The sequence below is a fragment of the Salmo salar genome, chromosome ssa13, assembly GCF_905237065.1.
Source record: "Salmo salar chromosome ssa13, Ssal_v3.1, whole genome shotgun sequence".
Lineage (NCBI taxonomy): Eukaryota > Metazoa > Chordata > Actinopteri > Salmoniformes > Salmonidae > Salmo > Salmo salar.
In genome coordinates, this window is record NC_059454.1 from 109032585 (window position 1) to 109053025 (window position 20441).

Consider the following 20441-nt stretch of genomic DNA (forward strand, 5'->3'; position numbering starts at 1 on the left):
CTTAGTGACAGAGAGATGGGGATGGAGAGAGAGAGAGGAAGATATGGATTAGAGTGGAGTCTAGTGGGCTAGGCTCTGATCTCAGTAACAGAGAGATGGGGATGGAGAGAGAGAGGAAGATATGGATTAGAGTGGAGTCTAGTGGGCTAGGCTCTGATGTCAGTGACAGAGAGATGGGGATTCAGAGAGAGAGGAAGATATGGATTAGAGTGGAGTCTAGTGGGCTAGGCTCTGATCTCAGTGACAGAGAGATGGATACCTGCTCCTCTCAGCCTGCCTCCCCCCCCCCCCCGATCCCTGCTCCTCTCAGTCTGCCTTTGATGCCCTTAGTAGTAGGCCTACATGACAAAAAAAGTGAAAAGTCTGTCTGAGCGAATTGCAGTTTGCATTCCTATCTCCACATCACAGACAACAGACAACACATCAGCGGGCTGCATTGTAAACGCTTCAAGCTGGCGAGGGTTCATAAAAGACTGGACTGCTTCAATCCATGAGAATTACCACAGAGCACAGTCATAATCCCAGGGTTAACAGTTAACACTTAAATCAATAGCTTGATGTTAGACAGCTAATCCCAGTTAATTAACAGGACCACTGATCTTCAGTAGCTGAGCGTAGCTTCTAGGGTTTGGCGATATCCATTTTCATATCATGATACAATCCTTCTCTCCTCCTGGGATTTATGGTATTATTATTATTATTGTCTTAGTACACAAGGGGGCGCTAAAAACAAGATAAAAAATAAAAAATAAACAAAAATTTGACGCATGCTTGTCTGAAGGAAGAACAGTACTGGTTCTGGAGCAGCATGTGTATACGCTGTATCTACCGTTGAGTCTGGAGTCGCTAGGGCAACGTGCCTGCCTGCTCTGCTTGGAAAAAAGGGGGGAGGAGCAGACTGAGGGGCCAAGAATGGACAGGAGAAAAAAATGCAAGGAAATTAAGATATCAGCAGCAGCTGTACAGATAACTCATCCAAAGAGCTTTGACTTTTCAAATACAGCAGATTGATGCCCTGTCTCCTTATTAATTCAGCCACTTACTGAGACAACTAGAAAGTTAAACCATCTACATAGCTGGACTCCCTCTTTCTCCCGTTCGGACTATTTACAAAAAAAAAACACATGACTTGCTCAACTCTTCTGGGGAACTACGGTGAGCATTATGACGTAAAATAAAATGACAGGTGTAATGAAGAACACAATCTGCTTTGTCTCCTAATGTATTGACAAGTTGACTGCAGGTATTAATGTGAAAAGTATTATATGTGATTGACCGGCTAGATTCGGTCTTACGTAGCAATATTTTTTTTACATTGGATAAACGTTCAGACTCAGAGCTATAAAATGGTATATCATACACTACAGTTGAGGAACAATGGGAAAGTAATTCTGCTTTGAAAGTTGATAAACTTGTAACCTCACTTTTGAGAAAATTGCCCCTTGAATGTTTTGGTAAACCTACTGGAGAGCTCTTCTTTGTCTACACCCATTCAGCATCGTTCACACCCTCTTAAGCCTTAACCCCACCCATCTCTTTAAGGATTCCCATGTCAGGCCATGTACTAAACAACCAAAGATTTTAAGACTAAAGGCTGGTTTATACTACGGGTGTGTTCGTAAATTCAATCTGGAGTGCCCGAGTGAGCTAAGAGTGCGCTCTGGGCGTCCGTAAACTCAGAGCGTTGTAATATTGTCCGAGCGTTCTGACCTAACGGCAGTCAAGCACCCAAGTTAACTGGCTAACTTGCTAGCTACTTCCAGACACAAGTGAGAGAACAGCTCACTGACCATTTTACTTGCCCTAGCAGAGCTGGTTAGGCTGTTTGCATATTCCCCAGGTCGTTGCTGTAAATGAGAATGTGTCCTCAGTCAACTTACCTGGTAAAATAACGATAAAATAAAAATAATTTAAACAAATGTTATCCAGAGTGTTGGTGACTGCAACTGTGCTGCTGGCAACAATTTAATTAAAACATTTTTGCCAACGTTTACTGACACCGGCCATATTCAATGGTTGTTGAGCATTCGTAAAAATCGTCTTTTATTCTGAAATCGAAGTAGATAGCCAGAGCAAATTTACGAATGTACCCTACGTCTATCGACAGTTGTCGCAGTGACATCATGAACATTCTACTGAAATTGTTACTTGCACAGTGGAGTCTTTTGTTAAGACCATTATGTTACTACCCTTCATGAATCTGCAGGTAGCTAACCAACTAGGTTCATTGTTAGCTAGCTAGCATTAGGCTATAACTAGCTATGTAAATCACTCTGAGACATGAATAATATTACTACACAGATCATACACATAACGTTAGCGAGCCAGCCAGCCAGCTAACGTTATCGAGCTAGCTAACAGTACACTTTAACTTGAAATTAAAATGACTTTCTGACAAAAGTAGCACATCTGAAAATTTAGATAGCCAGACTATCTTATCGGTATACAAGGATGGATGCTTCTCCCTCTCTGTCACGGATGCCATCATTGCCCTTAGTTTGAAGATGTAATCCGGAGACAGGCGTTTTATACAACATGTGTGTGTTCTCTTTTCGACTCTGTCTGCATATTTGCAATCAAACGCCAGAACCTTCTCCATCTCCTTCGCTATCATAATTCCACTGATTTCAAAACTCGGTCCTCCAGGAAGTGGAGAGCAACACTGATGCAGTTCTACTATGTGATATCTTTCATAAAATCTGCGTTAGAAAGTATTACCTACACATACTGACCAGCTCATGTTATAGACAGAAAGGTGCTACATGGTAGACCAATCCAAACTCATCTCGCGGCATGTCCAGCCCACCCATTATCTCAGCCAATCATGGCTAGCGGGATGGTTCCTGTCTTCTTCCGTGGTTAAAGCAACTAGGCTCGTAATTTAACAATTTTATTAATATTTATATAGATGGCATACACGTTTGTTGTTAAGGCACATGAAAGTTCACATGTTCCAGAAAGCATTTCTGTTTCAAATGCCTCTTCTGTGAAGTACTGACCCGTGACATACGCCTAGTTTCCTGAAACAAGTCACATATACGGTATACCACCGAAGCATAGCAGCTTCCAGTTTTAGATCCAATTAAAGGTGAGGTTCAGTAGGCTAGCGTAGCTTCCAGTTTTAGATCCAATTAAAGGTGAGGTTCAGTTGCACCGCGTAGCTTCCAGTTTTAGATCCAATTAAAGGTGAGGTTCCGTAGCCTAGCGTAGCTTCCAGTTTTAGATCCAATTAAAGGTGAGGTTCAGTAGCCCAGTGTAGCTTCCAGTTTTAGATCCAATTAAAGGTGAGGTTCAGTAGCCCAGCCTAGCTTCCAGTTTTAGATCCAATTAAAGGTGAGGTTTAGTAGACCAGCATAGCTTCCAGTTTTAGATCCAATTAAAGGTGAGGTTCAGTAGCCCAGCCTAGCTTCCAGTTTTAGATCCAATTAAAGTTGAGGTTCAGTAGCCCAGCCTAGCTTCCAGTTTTAGATCCAATTAAAGGTGAGGTTCAGTAGCCCAGCCTAGCTTCCAGTTTTAGATCCAATTAAAGGTGAGGTTCAGTAGCCTAGATAAGCGTCCAGTTTTTGATCCAATTAAAGGTGCATGAAGCCGAACAAGCTCCTCTCTGATCCTCCGTTGTGTTAGCAACTTTCATTCATAGCCCACGACTTCTTTCCCGGGAGAAGCAGCAAAGAGAGAAGGGAACTACTGCAACGTCTGATTCCAGTCCAAATAAGAGACAACATGAAAGCCATAACGAAAGAGGAAAATGACACAAAACAAAATAGTATGTATATATATACAGAGAGAGAGAGAGAGAGAGAGAGAGAGACAAGACATCTTGGAAGGAAGCCTCTGTCACAAACAGGAGGATCTGTTTAGGTGCACGGTACACATACTGTATGATGAAACAGAAGTCAGTTTGAGTAGATCTAACAGGAATCACAACAGAACAGGTTCTGTAGCTGTCACGCATCTCAGAGGTGTGCTGATCCCTCCTCTCATATCATTTTATTCAGTATGATTTACAAGCCAAAAACCGATCCTCGATCAGCACTCCTACTCTCAGACATGTAATACATACAGCCTCAGGTCCTGTATATTATTAGGTCTCCTCTCTGCAGGCAGGTACTGATGAAAACGTTCCTGGGAGGCAGCCAATAGCCATTCTAGTAATTATATTTCTATGGGGGGGAATACAGCCCCTCTGGTTGGGGAATACAGCCCTTCTGGTTGGGGAATACAGCCCTTCTGGTTGGGGAATACAGCCCTTCTGGTTGGGGAATACAGCCCTTCTGGTTGGGGAATACAGCCCTTCTGGTTGGGGAATACAGCCCTTCTGGTTGGGGAATACAGCCCTTCTGGTTGGGGAATACAGCCCTTCTGGTTGGGGAATACAGCCCTTCTGATTGGGGAATACAGCCCTTCTGGTTGGGGAATACAGCCCTTCTGGTTGGGGAATACAGCCCTTCTGGTTGGGGAATACAGCCCTTCTGGTTGGGGAATACAGCCCTTCTGGTTGGGGAATACAGCCCTTCTGGTTATGGAATACAGCCCTTCTGATTGGGGAATACAGCCCTTCTGGTTGGGGAATACAGCCCTTCTGGTTGGGGAATACAGCCCTTCTGGTTGGGGAATACAGCCCTTCTGGTTGGGGAATACAGCCCCTCTGGTTGGGGAATACAGCCCTTCTGGTTGGGGAATACAGCCCTTCTGGTTGGGGAATACAGCCCTTCTGGTTGGGGAATACAGCCCCTCTGGTTGGGGAATACAGCCCTTCTGGTTGGGGAATACAGCCCCTCTGGTTGGGGAATACAGCCCTTCTGGTTGGGGAATACAGCCCTTCTGGTTGGGGAATACAGCCCTTCTGGTTGGGGAATACAGCCCTTCTGGTTGGGGAATACAGCCCTTCTGGTTGGAGAGTCGGTCTCCTATCTACAGGGTAATGTAGTGCAGACTGCTTTCTGGAGGATGGGGTCTCCTATCTACAGGTAATGTAGTGCAGACTGCTTTCTGGAGGATGGGGTCTCCTATCTACAGGGTAATGTAGTGCAGACTGCTTTCTGGAGGATGGGGGTCTCCTATCTACAGGTAATGTAGTGCAGACTGCTTTCTGGAGGATGGGGTCTCCTATCTACAGGTAATGTAGTGCAGACTGCTTTCTGGAGGATGGGGTCTCCTATATACAGGGTAATGTAGTTCCAGACTGCTTTCTGGAGGATGGGGTCTTCTATCTACAGGTAACGTAGTGCAGACTGCTTTCTGGGGGATGGGGTCTCCTATCTACAGGTAATGTAGTGCAGACTGCTTTCTGGAGGATGGGGTCTCCTATCTACAGGGTAATGTAGTGCAGACTGCTTTCTGGAGGATGGGGTCTCCTATCTACAGGGTAATGTAGTGCAGACTGCTTTCTGGAGGATGGGGTCTCCTATCTACAGGGTAATGTAGTGCAGACTGCTTTCTGGAGGATGGGGTCTCCTATCTACAGGTAACGTAGTGCAGACTGCTTTCTGGAGGATGGGGTCTCCTATCTACAGGGTAATGTAGTGCAGACTGCTTTCTGGAAGAGGTGGTCTCCTATCTACAGGGTAATGTAGTGCAGACTGCTTTCTGGAGGATGGGGTCTCCTATCTACAGCGTAATGTAGTGCAGACTGCATTCTGGAGGATGGGGTCTCCTATCTACAGGGTAATGTAGTGCAGACTGCTTTCTGGAGGATGGGGTCTCCTATCTACAGGGTAATGTAGTGCAGACTGCTTTCTGGAGGATGGGGTCTCCTATCTACAGGTAATGTAGTGCAGACTGCTTTCTGGAGGATGGGGTCTCCTATCTACAGGGTAATGTAGTGCAGACTGCTTTCTGGAGGATGGGGTCTCCTATCTACAGGTAATGTAGTGCAGACTGCTTTCTGGAGGATGGGGTCTCCTATCTACAGGTAATGTAGTGCAGACTGCTTTCTGGAGGATGGGGTCTCCTATATACAGGGTAATGTAGTGCAGACTGCTTTCTGGAGGATGGGGTCTTCTATCTACAGGTAACGTAGTGCAGACTGCTTTCTGGAGGATGGGGTCTCCTATCTACAGGTAATGTAGTGCAGACTGCTTTCTGGAGGATGGGGTCTCCTATCTACAGGGTAATGTAGTGCAGACTGCTTTCTGGAGGATGGGGTCTCCTATCTACAGGGTAATGTAGTGCAGACTGCTTTCTGGAGGATGGGGTCTCCTATCTACAGGCAGATACTGTAGGAAATGTTCCTGGGGAGGCGGCCAATGGAACGAGTGGGTAGGCAATGTTCTAAAAGGGAGCCAGCCAATGGAACGAGAGCTGCTGCTGTGGTCCCAGGGGACTGTCTTTGTGACTAACTGAATCTGCAGTTTGAGGGGCTGTGGGTAAGTCCCAAATAGCACCCTGTTCTCTACATAGAGCATTACTATTGAACAGAGCCCTATGGGCCTTGGTCAAAAGTGGTGCACTACACAGGGAATAGGGAGCCATTTGGCAGGCAGTCCTGATTCTTTAAGAGCACTGGAGCAGTGCTAGCTAATCAGACCGTTCCAACGCGGTGCCATGTCCCTCCCTCCCTCTTTCATGGTGGTGCCATGTGGCTCTCTCTCTCTCTCTCTCTCTCTCTCTCTCTCTCTCTCTCTCTCTCTCTCTCTCTCTCTCTCTCTCTCTCTCTCTCTCTCTCTCTCTCTCTCTCTCTCTCTCTCTCTCTCTCTCTCTCTCTCTCTCTCTCTCTCTCTCTCTCTCTCTCTCTCTCTCTCTCTCTCTCTCTCTCTCTCTCCCTCCCTCCCTCATGGCGGTGCCATGTCGCTCCCTGCCTCCCTCTCGCTCCCTCCCTCCCTTTCGCTCCCTCCCCCTCTCATGGCGGTGCCATGTGGGCTGTCAGAGTTGAGTGACACTGCGAGAAATTGATTAACAAGTAAAATAGACTGCACGAAAGCATACACTGGCCGTGTCCCTAAGGACATCCTATTCCCAGTGTCCAAAATGGCACCCTATTCCCTACATAGTGCTATCAGCCTGGTCAAAAGTAGTGCACTATACAGGGAACGGGGTGCCATTTGAGACGAATACACTGACTGGTGACATGCAGGTAGCTCATGGGTGTCAAACGCAATGAGATATTTACTAATAAATGATAAACTGTGTCATTAATTCTTCATTAAGTTTCATTCATTATGTAGTTGTTTATCCCACTGCAATCAGAAGTGAAAGACACAGTATGACTTTCAGTAAACACACAGGCAGCCCAGCATACACTAGGCACAAAACGGGGGGAAAAAAAAGACTGAAACAGGGAGGGTCTTCCTGAACTCGTCCAATAAGAACCACTGGGTTAAGAATGAGTCCAGTCAAGGAAACAATGACGGTGAGTGTTAAACACGCAGTGATTGAATGACAGAGAGTGTAGTACCATCAGAAAGCGTGGTGATGCTCATGTCCTCTGTGCTGATCCCAGGGCCGTAGCGGTTCAACGCCAGGACACATAACGAGTACTCTGTGAACTTCTGAAGTCCCTCCATCTTATAACTCTGCCCGTTCACCTCCACACTCTGAGAGAGAGAGAGAGAGAGAGAGAGAGAGAGAGAGAGAGAGAGAGAGAGAGAGAGAGAGAGAGAGAACACATACCTCTTTACAATAACGACCTGAATGCATGTAGTACATAGCAAATGATTTCAACGGCATATGAATGATCAGAAAACACAGTAGCCATTCACAACAGACATAAAAATGTCTAATATCAAGTAGCACATGTAAGTATTTATTCATGACAGAAGAGGACTCATTAAACACTCGGTGCCTCATACTGTATAGCCACATTAAAGATACCGTGGGACCTTTCCTCCTTTCTCATATAGCCACATAACAAGAGTTATGAATAAAAAATATAGATTGTTAGTAGAAAAGCAGTCTGACAGAACGTTTCATTTCAGCCAGATCATCTTTGGGCATTAGAACGTTTGGTTTTTTGACATGACAATTTGAGAGGGGGCAGGGAGGGAGGGAGAGAGCGAGGGAGCGAGAGGGAGGGAGCGATGGAAGGAGGATGAAAGGAGGCAGGGAAGGGGAGAGAAGGGAGGGAGGGAGGGAGGGAGGAGGGAGGGAGGGAGGGAGGGAGGGAGGGAGGGAGGGAGGGAGGGAGGGAGGGAGGAGGGAGGGAGGGAGGGAGGGAGGGAGGGAGGGAGGGAGGGAGGGAGGGAGGGAGGAGGAAGAGAGATGTGGAGACGGAGCGAGGGATGGAGAGAGAGAAGGAAGGAAGGAAGGAAGGAAGGAAGGAAGGAAGGAAGGAAGGAAGGAAGGAAGGAAGGAAGGAAGGAAGGAAGGAAGGAAGGAAGGAAGGAAGGAAGGAAGGAAGGAAGGAAGGAAGGAAGGAAGGGGGAAGAGGGAGGGGGATAGAGGGGGGAGGTAGGGAGGGGCAGAAGGAAGAGATAGGGAGGTAGGGAGAGGGAGAGAGGGGCAGGGAGAGAGAGAGAGAGAGGGAGGAAGGTAGAAGGAGGGTGGTAGAGGGAGCAAGAGCAAGTGAAAGAGAGAGGCAGAGAGAGGCAGAGAGAGGCAGAGAGAGGCAGAGAGAGGCAGAGAGAGGCAGAGAGAGAGAGAGAGAGAGAGAGAGAGAGAGAGAGAGAGAGAGAGAGAGAGAGAGGCACTATAATAGTGAAGATGTAAACTTGGCAGTAGAAAACCTAAACAGTATATTTGACCTCCCAGTTTCCCTATCAAATCTAAGAATATCAAACAACCTAAGAAAATTAACAACATAAACAATTGTATTCGTATTTACAGAGGGCATACAAGTTTGTTATTAAGGCACATGAGAGTTCACATGTAGACTTCCTGACGAGCCGCCCCCAGGTGGTGAAGGTAGGAAACAATATCTCCACTTCACTGATCCTCAACACTGGGGCCCCACAAGGGTGCGTTCTCAGCCCCCTCCTGTACTCCCTCTTCACCCATGACTGCGTGGCCACACACGCCTCCAACTCAATCATCAAGTTTGCAGACGACATAAAAGCAGCGGGCTTGATTACCAACAACGACGAGACGGCCTACACTGATGAGGTGAGGGCCCTCGGAGTGTGGTGTAAAGAAAACAACCTCACTCAATGTCAACAAAACAAAGAAGATGATTGTGGACTTCAGGAAACAGCAGAGGGAGCACCCCCCTATCCACATCGAAGGGACAGCAGTGGAGAAGGTGGAAAGTTTTATGTTCCGCTGCGTACACATCTCACACAAACTGAAATGGTCCACCCATACAGACAATGTGTGAAGAAGGCACAACAGTGCACTCTTCAACCTCAGGAGTCTGAAGTCATTTGGCTTGTCACCTAAAACCCTCACAAAGTTTTACAGATGCACAATTGAGAGCATCCTGTCGGGCTACATCACCGCCTGGTACGGCAACTGTACCGCCCACAACCGCAGGGTTCTCCAGAGGGTGGTGCTGTCTGCAAAATGCATCACCGGGGGCAAACTACCTGCCCTCCAGGACACCTACAGCATCCGATGTCACAGGAAGGCCAAAAAGATCATCAAGGACAACAACAACCCAAGCCACTGCCTGTTCACCCCGCTATCATCCAGAAGGTGAGGTCAGTACAGGTGCATCAAAGCTGGGACCGAGAGACTGAAAAATAGCTTCTATCTCAAGGACATTAGACTGTTAATAATGCCATTTTAATAATGTTTACATATCTTGCATTACTCATCCCATATGTATATACTGTATTTTATACCATCTACTGCATCTTGCCTATGCCACTCGGCCATTGCTCATCCATATACTTACATGTACATAATCTCATTCACCCCTTTAGATGTGTTTGTATTAGGTAGTTGTTGTGGAATTGTTAGATTACTTGTTAGATATTGCTGCACTGTCGGAACTAGAAGCACAAGCATTTCGCTACACTCACAATAACATCTGCTAACCATGCGTATGTGACCAATACAATTTGATTTGATTATAAGTTAGAGAAGGCATTTTTTTTAACGTTCAAACGGTTCTCCTGTGAAGCCATGACTTGCGACATACGTCTACTTTCCTGAATCGGGTCACAAATGGTTTGATAAAGAAATTATCCAACCAAAAATATAGAGACCCAGAAAACCTGAGCCTACGCCTTCACTATGTTGAATCACTAAAACATTACAGAAATACATTACGGAAAAAGAAGGAAGCACGTCATTAAAAAAAACATACAACATTATAAGATCCACAAACAACAACAAGGTTAAAAAAAAAAATCCACATGGCCGTGGAGTGAGACAGGGATGCAGCTTAAGCCCCACCCTCTTCAACAGATATATCGACGAATTGGTGAGAAAAGTCTGCAGCACCCGGCCTCACCCTACTAGAATCTGAAGTCAAATGTCTACTGTTTGCTGGTGATCTGGTTCTTCTGCTGCCAACCAAGGAGGGCCTACAGCAGCACCAAGATCTTCTGCACAGATTCTGTCAGACCTGGGCCCTGAGAGTAAATCTCAGTAAGACAAAAATAATGGTGTTCCAAAAATGGTCCAGTGTCCAGGACCACGAATACAAATTCCATCTAGACACCGTTGCCCTAGAGCACACAAAAAACTATACATACCTCAGCCTAAACATCAGCGCCACAGGTAACTTCCACAAAGCTGTGAACGATCTGAGAGACAAGGCAAGAAGGGCCTTCTATGACATCAAAAGGAACATTAAATTTGACATACCAATTAGGATCTGGCTAAAAATACTTGAATCAGTTATAGAACCCATTGCCCTTTATGGTTGTGAGTTCTGGGGTCTGCTCACCAACCAAGAATTCCCCAAATGGGACAAACACCAAATTGAGACTCTGCATGCAGAATTCTGAAACAATATCCTCAGTGTACAACGTAAAGCACCAAATAATGCATGGAAAGCAGGCCGATACCCGCTAATTATCAAAATCCAGAAAAGAGCCGTTAAATTCCACAACCACCTAAAAGGAAGTGATTCCCAAACCTTCCATAACAAAGCCATCACCTACAGAGAGATGAACCTGGAGAAGAGTCCCCTAAGCAAGCTGGTCCTTCCATAACGAAGCCATCCTCTACAGAGAGATGAACCTGGAGAAGAGTCCCCTAAGCAAGCTGGTCCTTCCATAACAAAGCCATCACCTACAGAGAGATGAACCTGGAGAAGAGTCCCCTAAGCAAGCTGGTCCTTCCATAACGAAGCCATCACCTACAGAGAGATGAACCTGGAGAAGAGTCCCCTAAGCAAGCTGGTCCTTCCATAACAAAGCCATCACCTACAGAGAGATGAACCTGGAGAAGAGTCCCCTAAGCAAGCTGGTCCTTCCATAACGAAGCCATCACCTACAGAGAGATGAACCTGGAGAAGAGTCCCCTAAGCAAGCTGGTCCTTCCATAACGAAGCCATCACCTACAGAGAGATGAACCTGGAGAAGAGTCCCCTAAGCAAGCTGGTCCTTCCATAACGAAGCCATCACCTACAGAGAGATGAACCTGGAGAAGAGTCCCCTAAGCAAGCTGGTCCTTCCATAACGAAGCCATCACCTACAGAGAGATGAACCTGGAGAAGAGTCCCCTAAGCAAGCTGGTCCTTCCATAACAAAGCCATCACCTACAGAGAGATGAACCTGGAGAAGAGTCCCCTAAGCAAGCTGGTCCTTCCATAACGAAGCCATCATCTACAGAGAGATGAACCTGGAGAAGTGTCCCCTAAGCAAGCTGGTCCTTCCATAACGAAGCCATCCTCTACAGAGAGATGAACCTGGAGAAGAGTCCCCTAAGCAAGCTGGTCCTTCCATAACGAAGCCATCACCTACAGAGAGATGAACCTGGAGAAGAGTCCCCTAAGCAAGATATTCACAAACACAAACAGACCCCACAGAATCCCAGGACAGCAACACAATTAGACCCAACCAAATCATGAGAAAACAAAAAAGATAATTACTTGACACATTGGAAAGAATTAACAAAAAAACTGAGCAAACTAGAATGCTATTTGGCCCTAAACAGAGAGTACAACGTGGCAGAATACCTGACCACTGTGACTGACCCAAACTTAAGGAAAGCTTTGACTATGTACAGACTCAGTGAGCAAAGCCTTGCTATTGAGAAAGGCATTCCTGGCTCTCACAAGAAGACAGGCTATGTACACACTGCACACAAAATGAGGTGGAAACTGAGCTGCACTTCCTAACCTCCTGCCAAATGCATGACCATATTAGAGACACATATTTCCCTCAGATTACACAGACCCACAAAGTAGTTGAATAATTTTTTTATGTTTGTTGATAAACTCCCATATCTACTGGGTGAAATACCACAGTGTGCCATCACAGCAGCAAGATGTGTGACCTGTTGCCACAAGAAAAGGGCAACCAGTGAAGAACAAACAACATTGTACTGTAAATACACCCCATATTTATGTTTTGTTTATGATCTATTTCACTTGCTTTGGCAAAGTAAACATTCCACAATTCCCATGCCAATAAAGCCCCTTAAATATAAATTGAACTGAGAAAGAGAGACAGAGATAGAGACTATTTATCTGCTCCTTGTATTTATTAAGGATCCCCATTAGCAGCAGCTAATCTTCCTGGGGTTTATTAAGGATCCCGATTAGCAGCAGCTACTCTTCCTGGGGTCCAAACACATTAAGGCACTTACAGTACATTACACATAAAATAAGAGATAAAACAGTACATCCTATAACATCATTACACCACTACATATCTACAATAGAAAATGTATAATACCACCATAAAATAATATTACAATGTATGTGTTCGTGACTGTATGTGTGTCTCTTCACCATCCATAAGGTGTATTTTTATCCGTTTTTTTAAGTCTGATTTTACTGCTGCATCAGTTACCTGATGTGGAATAGAGTTCCATGTAGTCATGGCTCTATGTAGTACTGTGTTGCCTCCCATAGTCTGTTCTGGACTTGGGGACTGTGAAGAGACCTCTGATGGCATGTCTTGTGGGGTATACATGGGTGTCCGAGCTGTGTGCCAGTAGTTTAAACAGACACCTCGGTGCCTTCAGCATGTCAACACTTCTTACAAAAACAAGTAGTGATGAAGTCAATCTCTCCTCCACTTTGAGCCATGAGAGATTGACATGCATGTCATTAATGTTAGCTCTCCGTGTACATTTAAGGGCCAGCTGTGCTGCCCTGTTCTGAGACAATTGTCATTTTCCTAAGTCCCTCTTTGTGGCACCTGACCACACGACTGAACATTAGTCAAGGTGCGACAAAACCAGGGCCTGTAGGACCTGCCTTGTTGATAGTGTTGTTAAGAAGGTAGAAACTAGGGCCTGTAGGACCTGCCTTGTTGATAGTGTTGTTAAGAAGGTAGAAACTAGGGCCTGTAGGACCTGCCTTGTTGATAGTGTTGTTAAGAAGGTAGAAACTAGGGCCTGTAGGACCTGCCTTGTTGATAGTGTTGTTAAGAAGGTAGAAACTAGGGCCTGTAGGATCTGCCTTGTTGATAGTGTTGTTAAGAAGGTAGAAACTAGGGCCTGTAGGACCTGCCTTGTTGATAGTGTTGTTAAGAAGGTAGAAACTAGGGCCTGTAGGACCTGCCTTGTTGATAGTGCTGTTAAGAAGGTAGAAACTAGGGCCTGTAGGACCTGCCTTGTTGATAGTGCTGTTAAGAAGGTAGAAACTAGGGCCTGTAGGACCTGCCTTGTTGATAGTGCTGTTAAGAAGGTAGAAACTAGGGCCTGTAGGACCTGCCTTGTTGATAGTGTTGTTAAGAAGGCAGAGCATCGCTTTATTATAGACAGACTTCTCCCCATCTTAGCTACTGTTGTATCAATATGTTTTGACCATGACAGTTTACAATCCAGAGTTACTCCAAGCAGTTTAGTCACCTCAACTTGCTCAATTTCCACATTATTCATTACAAGATTTAGTTGAGGTTCAAGGTTTAGTGAATGATTTGTCCCAAATAAAATGCTTTTCGTTTCTGAAATATTTAGGACTAACTTATTCCTTGCCACCCATTCTGAAACTAACTGCAGCTCTTTGATAAGTGTTGCAGTGATTTCAGTCGCTGTAGTAGCTGACATGTATAGTGTTAAGTCATCCACATACATAGACACGCTGGCTTTACTCAAAGCGAAATTACTTTAGCTTCCCTCCAGGCCTGAGGGCACACACCTTCTAGTAAGCTTAAATTGAAAATATGGTAAATAGGAGTGGCAATATCGTCCGCTATTATCTTCAGTAATTTTCCATCCAAGTTGTGAGACCCCGGTGGCTTATTGATAGACAACAATACTTTTTCACCTCTTCCACACTCACTATACAGAATTCAAAATTGCAATGGTTGTCTTTCATAATTTGGTCAGATATACTTGGATGTATAGTGTCAGCGTTTGTTGCTGGCAAATCATTAAAGTAGTTGGCAATGTCAGTGGATTTTGTGATGAATGAAGCCATCTGATTCAATGAATGAAGGAGCAGAGTTTGCCTTTTTGCCCAAATGTTAATTTAAGGTGCTCCAAAGCTTTTTACCGTCATTCTTTATATCATTTATCTTTGTTTCATAGCGTAGTTTCTTCTTATTTTTTATTTAGTTTAGTCACATGATTTCTCAATTTGCAGTACGTTTGCCAATCGGTTGTGCAGCCAGACTTATTTGCCATTCCTTTAGCCTCATCCCCTCTTAACCATAAAATGTTTAAATTACTCATTAATTAACCGTTTTTAACAGTTATTTTCTTAATGGGTTCATGTTTATTAGTAACTGGAATAAGCAATTTCATAAATGTGTCAAAGTGCAGCGTCTGGTTGCTCCTCATTACACACCACAGACCAACAAATATTCTTTACATCATCAACATAAGAATCACTACAAAACTGCTTGTATGAACTCTTATACACTGTATTTGGCCCCGCCTTTGGAACTTTGGTTTTTTTTCTCCTAGATATGGCTACTAATCAAATTTATCAAATCAAATATATTTATAAAGCCCTTTCTAACATCAGCTGATAATTTCAAAGTGCTGTACAGAAACCCAGCCTAAAACCCCAAACAGCAAGCAATGCAGGTGTAGAAGCACGGCTATATACAGTATATTGTGATCACATCATTTGATGGATTTGGATACTACTTTTAAGCAAATTTCTGCAGAATTATTAAAGATGTGATCAATACATGTTGATGATTTAATTATTATTATTATTATTTAACTAGGCAAGTCGGTTATGAACAAATTCTTATTTTCAATGACAGCCTACCAGGGAACAGTGGGTTGACTGCCTTGTTCAGGGGCAGAATGAAAGATTTGTACCTTGTCAGCTCGGGGATTTAAACTTGCAACCTTTCGGTTACTAGTCCAACACTCTAACCACTAGGCTACGCTGCTGCAATTTCTGTGTTCTTTGTAACTACTCTGGTAGGTTGACTGATAACCTGAACCAGGATGCAGGCACTGGTTACAGTTTGAAGCTTTATCTTGAGTGGGCAGCTTGATGAAAGCTAATGTCAATATTGTAATCATCCAGAAAATATACCTCTCTGTTGATATTACATACATTATCAAGCATTTCACACGTGTTATCCAGATACTGACTGTTAACACTTGGTGGTCTATAGCAGCTTCCCACCAGAATGGGCTTTAGGTGAGGCAGATGAACCTGTAGCCATATTACTTCAACAGTATTTAACAAGGGTGCCAATCATTTTTGGAGGTAACTGTAAATCATTCCTGCCTGGCCTGGATTTCTACGTGCTAGACCACACACTGTGTTTGTGTCTGTGTGTCAGTAACAACAGCCTCTTGTCCCTTCTCCCACTATGACAACATCTGCAGGTCAGGGATTGGCCTAGTCAGTCATCCCCAGACCCACACCACAACCTGGGATAAATGGAGGAAAATCATGCTGCACAACGAGGGATCTCAAATGAAGGAAGTGTGTGTGTGTGTGTGTGTGTGTGTGTGTCTGTGTGTGTGTGTGTGTGTGTGTGTGTGTGTGTGTGTGTGTGTGTGTGTGTGTGTGTGTGTGTGTGTGTGTGTGTGTGTGTGTGTGTGTGTGTGTGTGTGTGTATGTTTGCATAGTGCATAGTCCCTTCCAGGAAGAAATTAAATATAATTATGTACAGCTAAACAAATACAGTGCCATTTTGCTAATTGGACTACTACTGTATTCAAAGGCTTTACGCAGGGGGATGAACCTATTTGGTAGTGTTAGTAGTCTATTATTGGGAGGGGGAGGGGGACGGGGAAGGGGAGAAAGTGAGGGAGAGGGAGGGAGAGGGAGGGAGCGGGAGGGGAAAAAGGGAGAGGGGAGGGGGAGAAGGAAGGCGACAGGTGGGGGAGAGGGTGGAGGAAGGGGAGAAAGGGAGGGAGAGAGAGAGAGAGAAGGGGAGTGGGAGAGCAGGAGGGGGAGAGGCGAGTGGGAGGACGGGTGGAGAGGTGAGAGGGAGGGAGAGGAGGAGGGGAAAAAGGGAGGGAAAGGGAGGGAGAGGGAGGGAGGGCGGGGGAGAGGGAGGGAAGGCGGGGGAGAGGGAGGGAGGGCGGGGTAGGGAGAGGGAGGGGGAGCAGAGGGGGAGAAGGAAGGAGACAGGTGGGGGAGAGGGTGGAGGAAGGGGAGAAAGGGAAGGAGAGAGAGGGAAGGCGGGGGGAGAGGGAGGGAGGGAGGGCAGATGGGGGAGACAGAGGCAAGGAGGGAGGGAGGTGGAGAGCAGGAGGGGGATAGGCAGGAGGGGAGAGGGAGGGAGGGCGGGGGGAGAGGGAGGGCGTGTGTGTGCGTGTTTGCATAATGCATAGTTCCCTCCAGGAAGACATGAAATAGAATTCTATACAGCCAAACAACTACAGTACGATCAACATCTTCATTTGCATGTCACAAAACAAACAAAACAGAAATGGAGCAGAGGCTGTATATACTATATGTACTCTAATGGGGTGGTATATTATATACTTCTATATATATACTATATGTACTCTAATGGGGTGGTATATTATATACTTCTATATATACTATATGTACTGTAATGGGGTGGTATATTATATACTTCTATATATACTTTATGTAGTGTAATGGGGTGGTATATTATATACTTCTATATATTTTTTTTTTTATGGACTGTAATGGGGTGGTATATTATATACTTCTATATATACTTTATGTACTGTAATGGGGTGGTATATTATATACTAATATATATACTTTATGTACTGTAATGGGGTGTTATATTATATACACGACCGTTATAAAGTTTTGGGTCACTTAGGAAGTTTCTTGTTTTTGAAAGAAAAGCACATTTTTGTTGTCCATTAAAATAACATGAAATTGATCAGAAATACAGTGTAGACATTGCTAGTGTTGTAAATGACTATTGTAGCTGGAAAAGGCAGATTATTTTATGGAATATCTACATAGGTGTACAGAGATCCATTATCAGCATTATTTGCAGAGTTGCAAAGGAAAAGCCATATCTCAGACTGGCCAATAAAAATGTAAGATTAAGATGGGCAAAAGAACACAGACACTGGACAGAGGAACTCTGCCTAGAAGGCCAGCATCCTGGAGTCGCCTCTTCACTGTTGACGCTGAGCCTGGTGTTTTGTGGGTATTATTTAATGAAGCTGCCAGTTGAGGACTTGTGAGGCGTCTGTTTCTCAAACTAGACACTCTAATGTACTTTTCATCTTGCTCAGTTGTGCACCGGGGCCTCCCACTCCTCTTTCTATTCTGGTTAGAGCCAGTTTGATCTGTTCTGTGAAGAGAGTAGTACACAGCGTTGTACCAGATCTTCAGTTTCTTGGCAATTTCTCGCATGGAATAGCCTTCATTTCTCAGAACAAGAATAGACTGACGAATTTCAGAAGAAAGTTATTTGTTTCTGGCCATTTTGAGCCTGTAATCAAACCCACAAATGCTGATGCTCCAGATTTTTATTTTACCAGGTAAGTTGACTGAGAACACATTCTCATTTACAGCAACAACCTGGGGAATAGTTTCAGGGGATAGGAGGGAGATGAATGAGCCAATTGGAAGCTGGGGATGATTAGGTGGCCGTGATGGTATGAGGGCCAGATAGGGAATTTAGCCAGGACACCGGGGTTAACACCCTACTCTTACAATAAGTGCCATGGGATCTTTAATGACCTCAGATAGTCAGGACACCCTATCTGAAAGACAGCACCCTACACAGGGCAGTGTCACTCACTGCCCTGGGGCATTGGGATATTGTTTTAGGCCAGAGTGCCTCCTACTGGCCCTCCAACACCACTTCCAGCAGCATCTGGTCTCCCATGCAGGGACTGACCAGGACCAACCCTGCTTAGATTCAGAAGCAAGCCAGCAGCAGGATGCAGGGTGGTATGCTGCTGGCTACTAGATACTCAACTAGTCTAAATGCATATCAAATGAGATTTTGTTTTACTACAATGTAAAAACAATTTAAACTGAGCCATGTTGGTTTAAAAAGCTGACTCTTCCAAATGAAAAATGGGGTGGTATATTATATACTTCTATATACACAGTACGAGTCAAAAGTTTGGACACACCTACTCATTCCAGGGTTTTTCTTTATTTTTACTATTTTCTACATTGTAGAATAATAGTGAAGACATCAAAACTATGAAATAACACATATGGAACCATGTAGTAAACAAAAAAAGTGTTAAACAAATAAAAATATATTTCAGATTTGAGATTCTTCAAAGTAGCCACTCTTTGCCTTGATGACAGCTTTGCACACTCTTGGCATTCTCTCAACCAGCTTCTTGAGGTAGTCACCTGGAATGCTTTTCAATTAACAGGTGTGCCTTGTTAAAAGTGAATTTGTGGAATTTCTTTCCTTCTTAATGCATTTGAGTCAATCAGTTGGGTTGTGAAAAGGTAGGGATGGTATACAAAAGATAGCTCTATTTGGTAAAAGACCAAGTCATTATTATAGCAAGAAAAGCTCAAACTACCAAGCTTTAATTATGCTAATTACTTTCAGAGAAAGTGGAGAGAACTTAGTACTGGCCCTGTGCCATTTTCAGATGAACTCATTTAACCCAGAGCTCTTCTATCTGTGTCAGATTGGACCATGAGAACCATGTACCTGTTCCTTGCGAGAGGGTATCTCGGTCCAGAGCAGTCTGTAGCCCAGCAGGGGACCGTTGGCGTAGACCGGGGCGTCCCAGGAGGCCTGGATGGAGGTGGGAGAGATGGACTCTACCTGGAGGTTCTCCACCGGCCCAGGGACCTTCACTGCTGGGACAGGAACAAAATGATCAGATCAGAACGAAGACATCAGATGCACAGATACACACACACACACACACACACACACACATACACGTACAGATATACACACACACACACACACACACACACACACATACACGTACAGATACATGGAGAACAGGAGAGCTAAACATAATTCCTTTTCCATTAAATTGAGGTGCCTCCAAGGCATCACTCCAATCCTTCATCACTTTATAAGGCTTTAACCCATTACAGTCTAAGCCCCGTCCCTTTATAAGGCTTTAACCCATTACAGTCTAAGCCCCGTCCCTTTATAAGGCTTTAACCCATTACAGTCTAAGCCCCGTCCCTTTATAAGGCTTTAAACATCATTAGAAATGAATACCAGGTTATTACTTGGTGTTTATCTCCTGCATTATAACACCAGGTTATTACTTAGTGTTCATCTCCTGCATTATAACACCAGGTCATAGTGTTCATCTCCTGCATTATAACACCAGGTTATTACTTAGTGTTCATCTCCTGCATTATAACACCAGGTTATTACTTAGTGTTCATCTCCTGCATTATAACACCAGGTTATTACTTAGTGTTCATCTCCTGCATTATAACACCAGGTTATTACTTAGTGTTCATCTCCTGCATTATAACACCAGGTTATTACTTAGTGTTCATCTCTTGCATTATAACACCAGGTTATTACTTAGTGTTCATCTCCTGCATTATAACACCAGGTCATAGTGTTCATCTCTTGCATTATAACACCAGGTTATTACTTAGTGTTCATCTCCTGCATTATAACACCAGGTCATAGTGTTCATCTCCTGCATTATAACACCAGGTTATTACTTAGTGTTCATCTCCTGCATTATAACACCAGGTCATAGTGTTCATCTCTTGCATTATAACACCAGGTTATTACTTAGTGTTCATCTCCTGCATTATAACACCAGGTTATTACTTAGTGTTCATCTCCTGCATTATAACACCAGGTTATTACTTAGTGTTCATCTCCTGCATTATAACACCAGGTTATTACTTAGTGTTCATCTCTTGCATTATAACACCAGGTTATTACTTAGTGTTCATCTCCTGCATTATAACACCAGGTCATAGTGTTCATCTCTTGCATTATAACACCAGGTTATTACTTAGTGTTCATCTCCTGCATTATAACACCAGGTCATAGTGTTCATCTCCTGCATTATAACACCAGGTTATTACTTAGTGTTCATCTCCTGCATTATAACAC

General features: G+C 44.3%; 1 protein-coding gene across 6 annotated transcripts in view; it reads right to left on the reverse strand.

Annotated features, from left to right (window-relative positions):
- The window catches only part of LOC106568544 (netrin receptor DCC), a 597715-nt gene that overhangs the window by 200934 nt on the left and 376340 nt on the right, over positions 1 to 20441 (reverse strand). For all 6 annotated transcript variants that reach the window (XM_045692661.1, XM_045692664.1, XM_045692659.1 and 3 more), the window contains exons 10-11: positions 19044 to 19192; positions 7397 to 7535 (exon numbers count right to left, since the gene is read on the reverse strand). In XM_045692661.1, coding sequence (XP_045548617.1) covers positions 7397 to 7535; positions 19044 to 19192 — 288 coding nt within the window. The remainder of the gene's footprint in view (positions 1 to 7396; positions 7536 to 19043; positions 19193 to 20441) is intronic.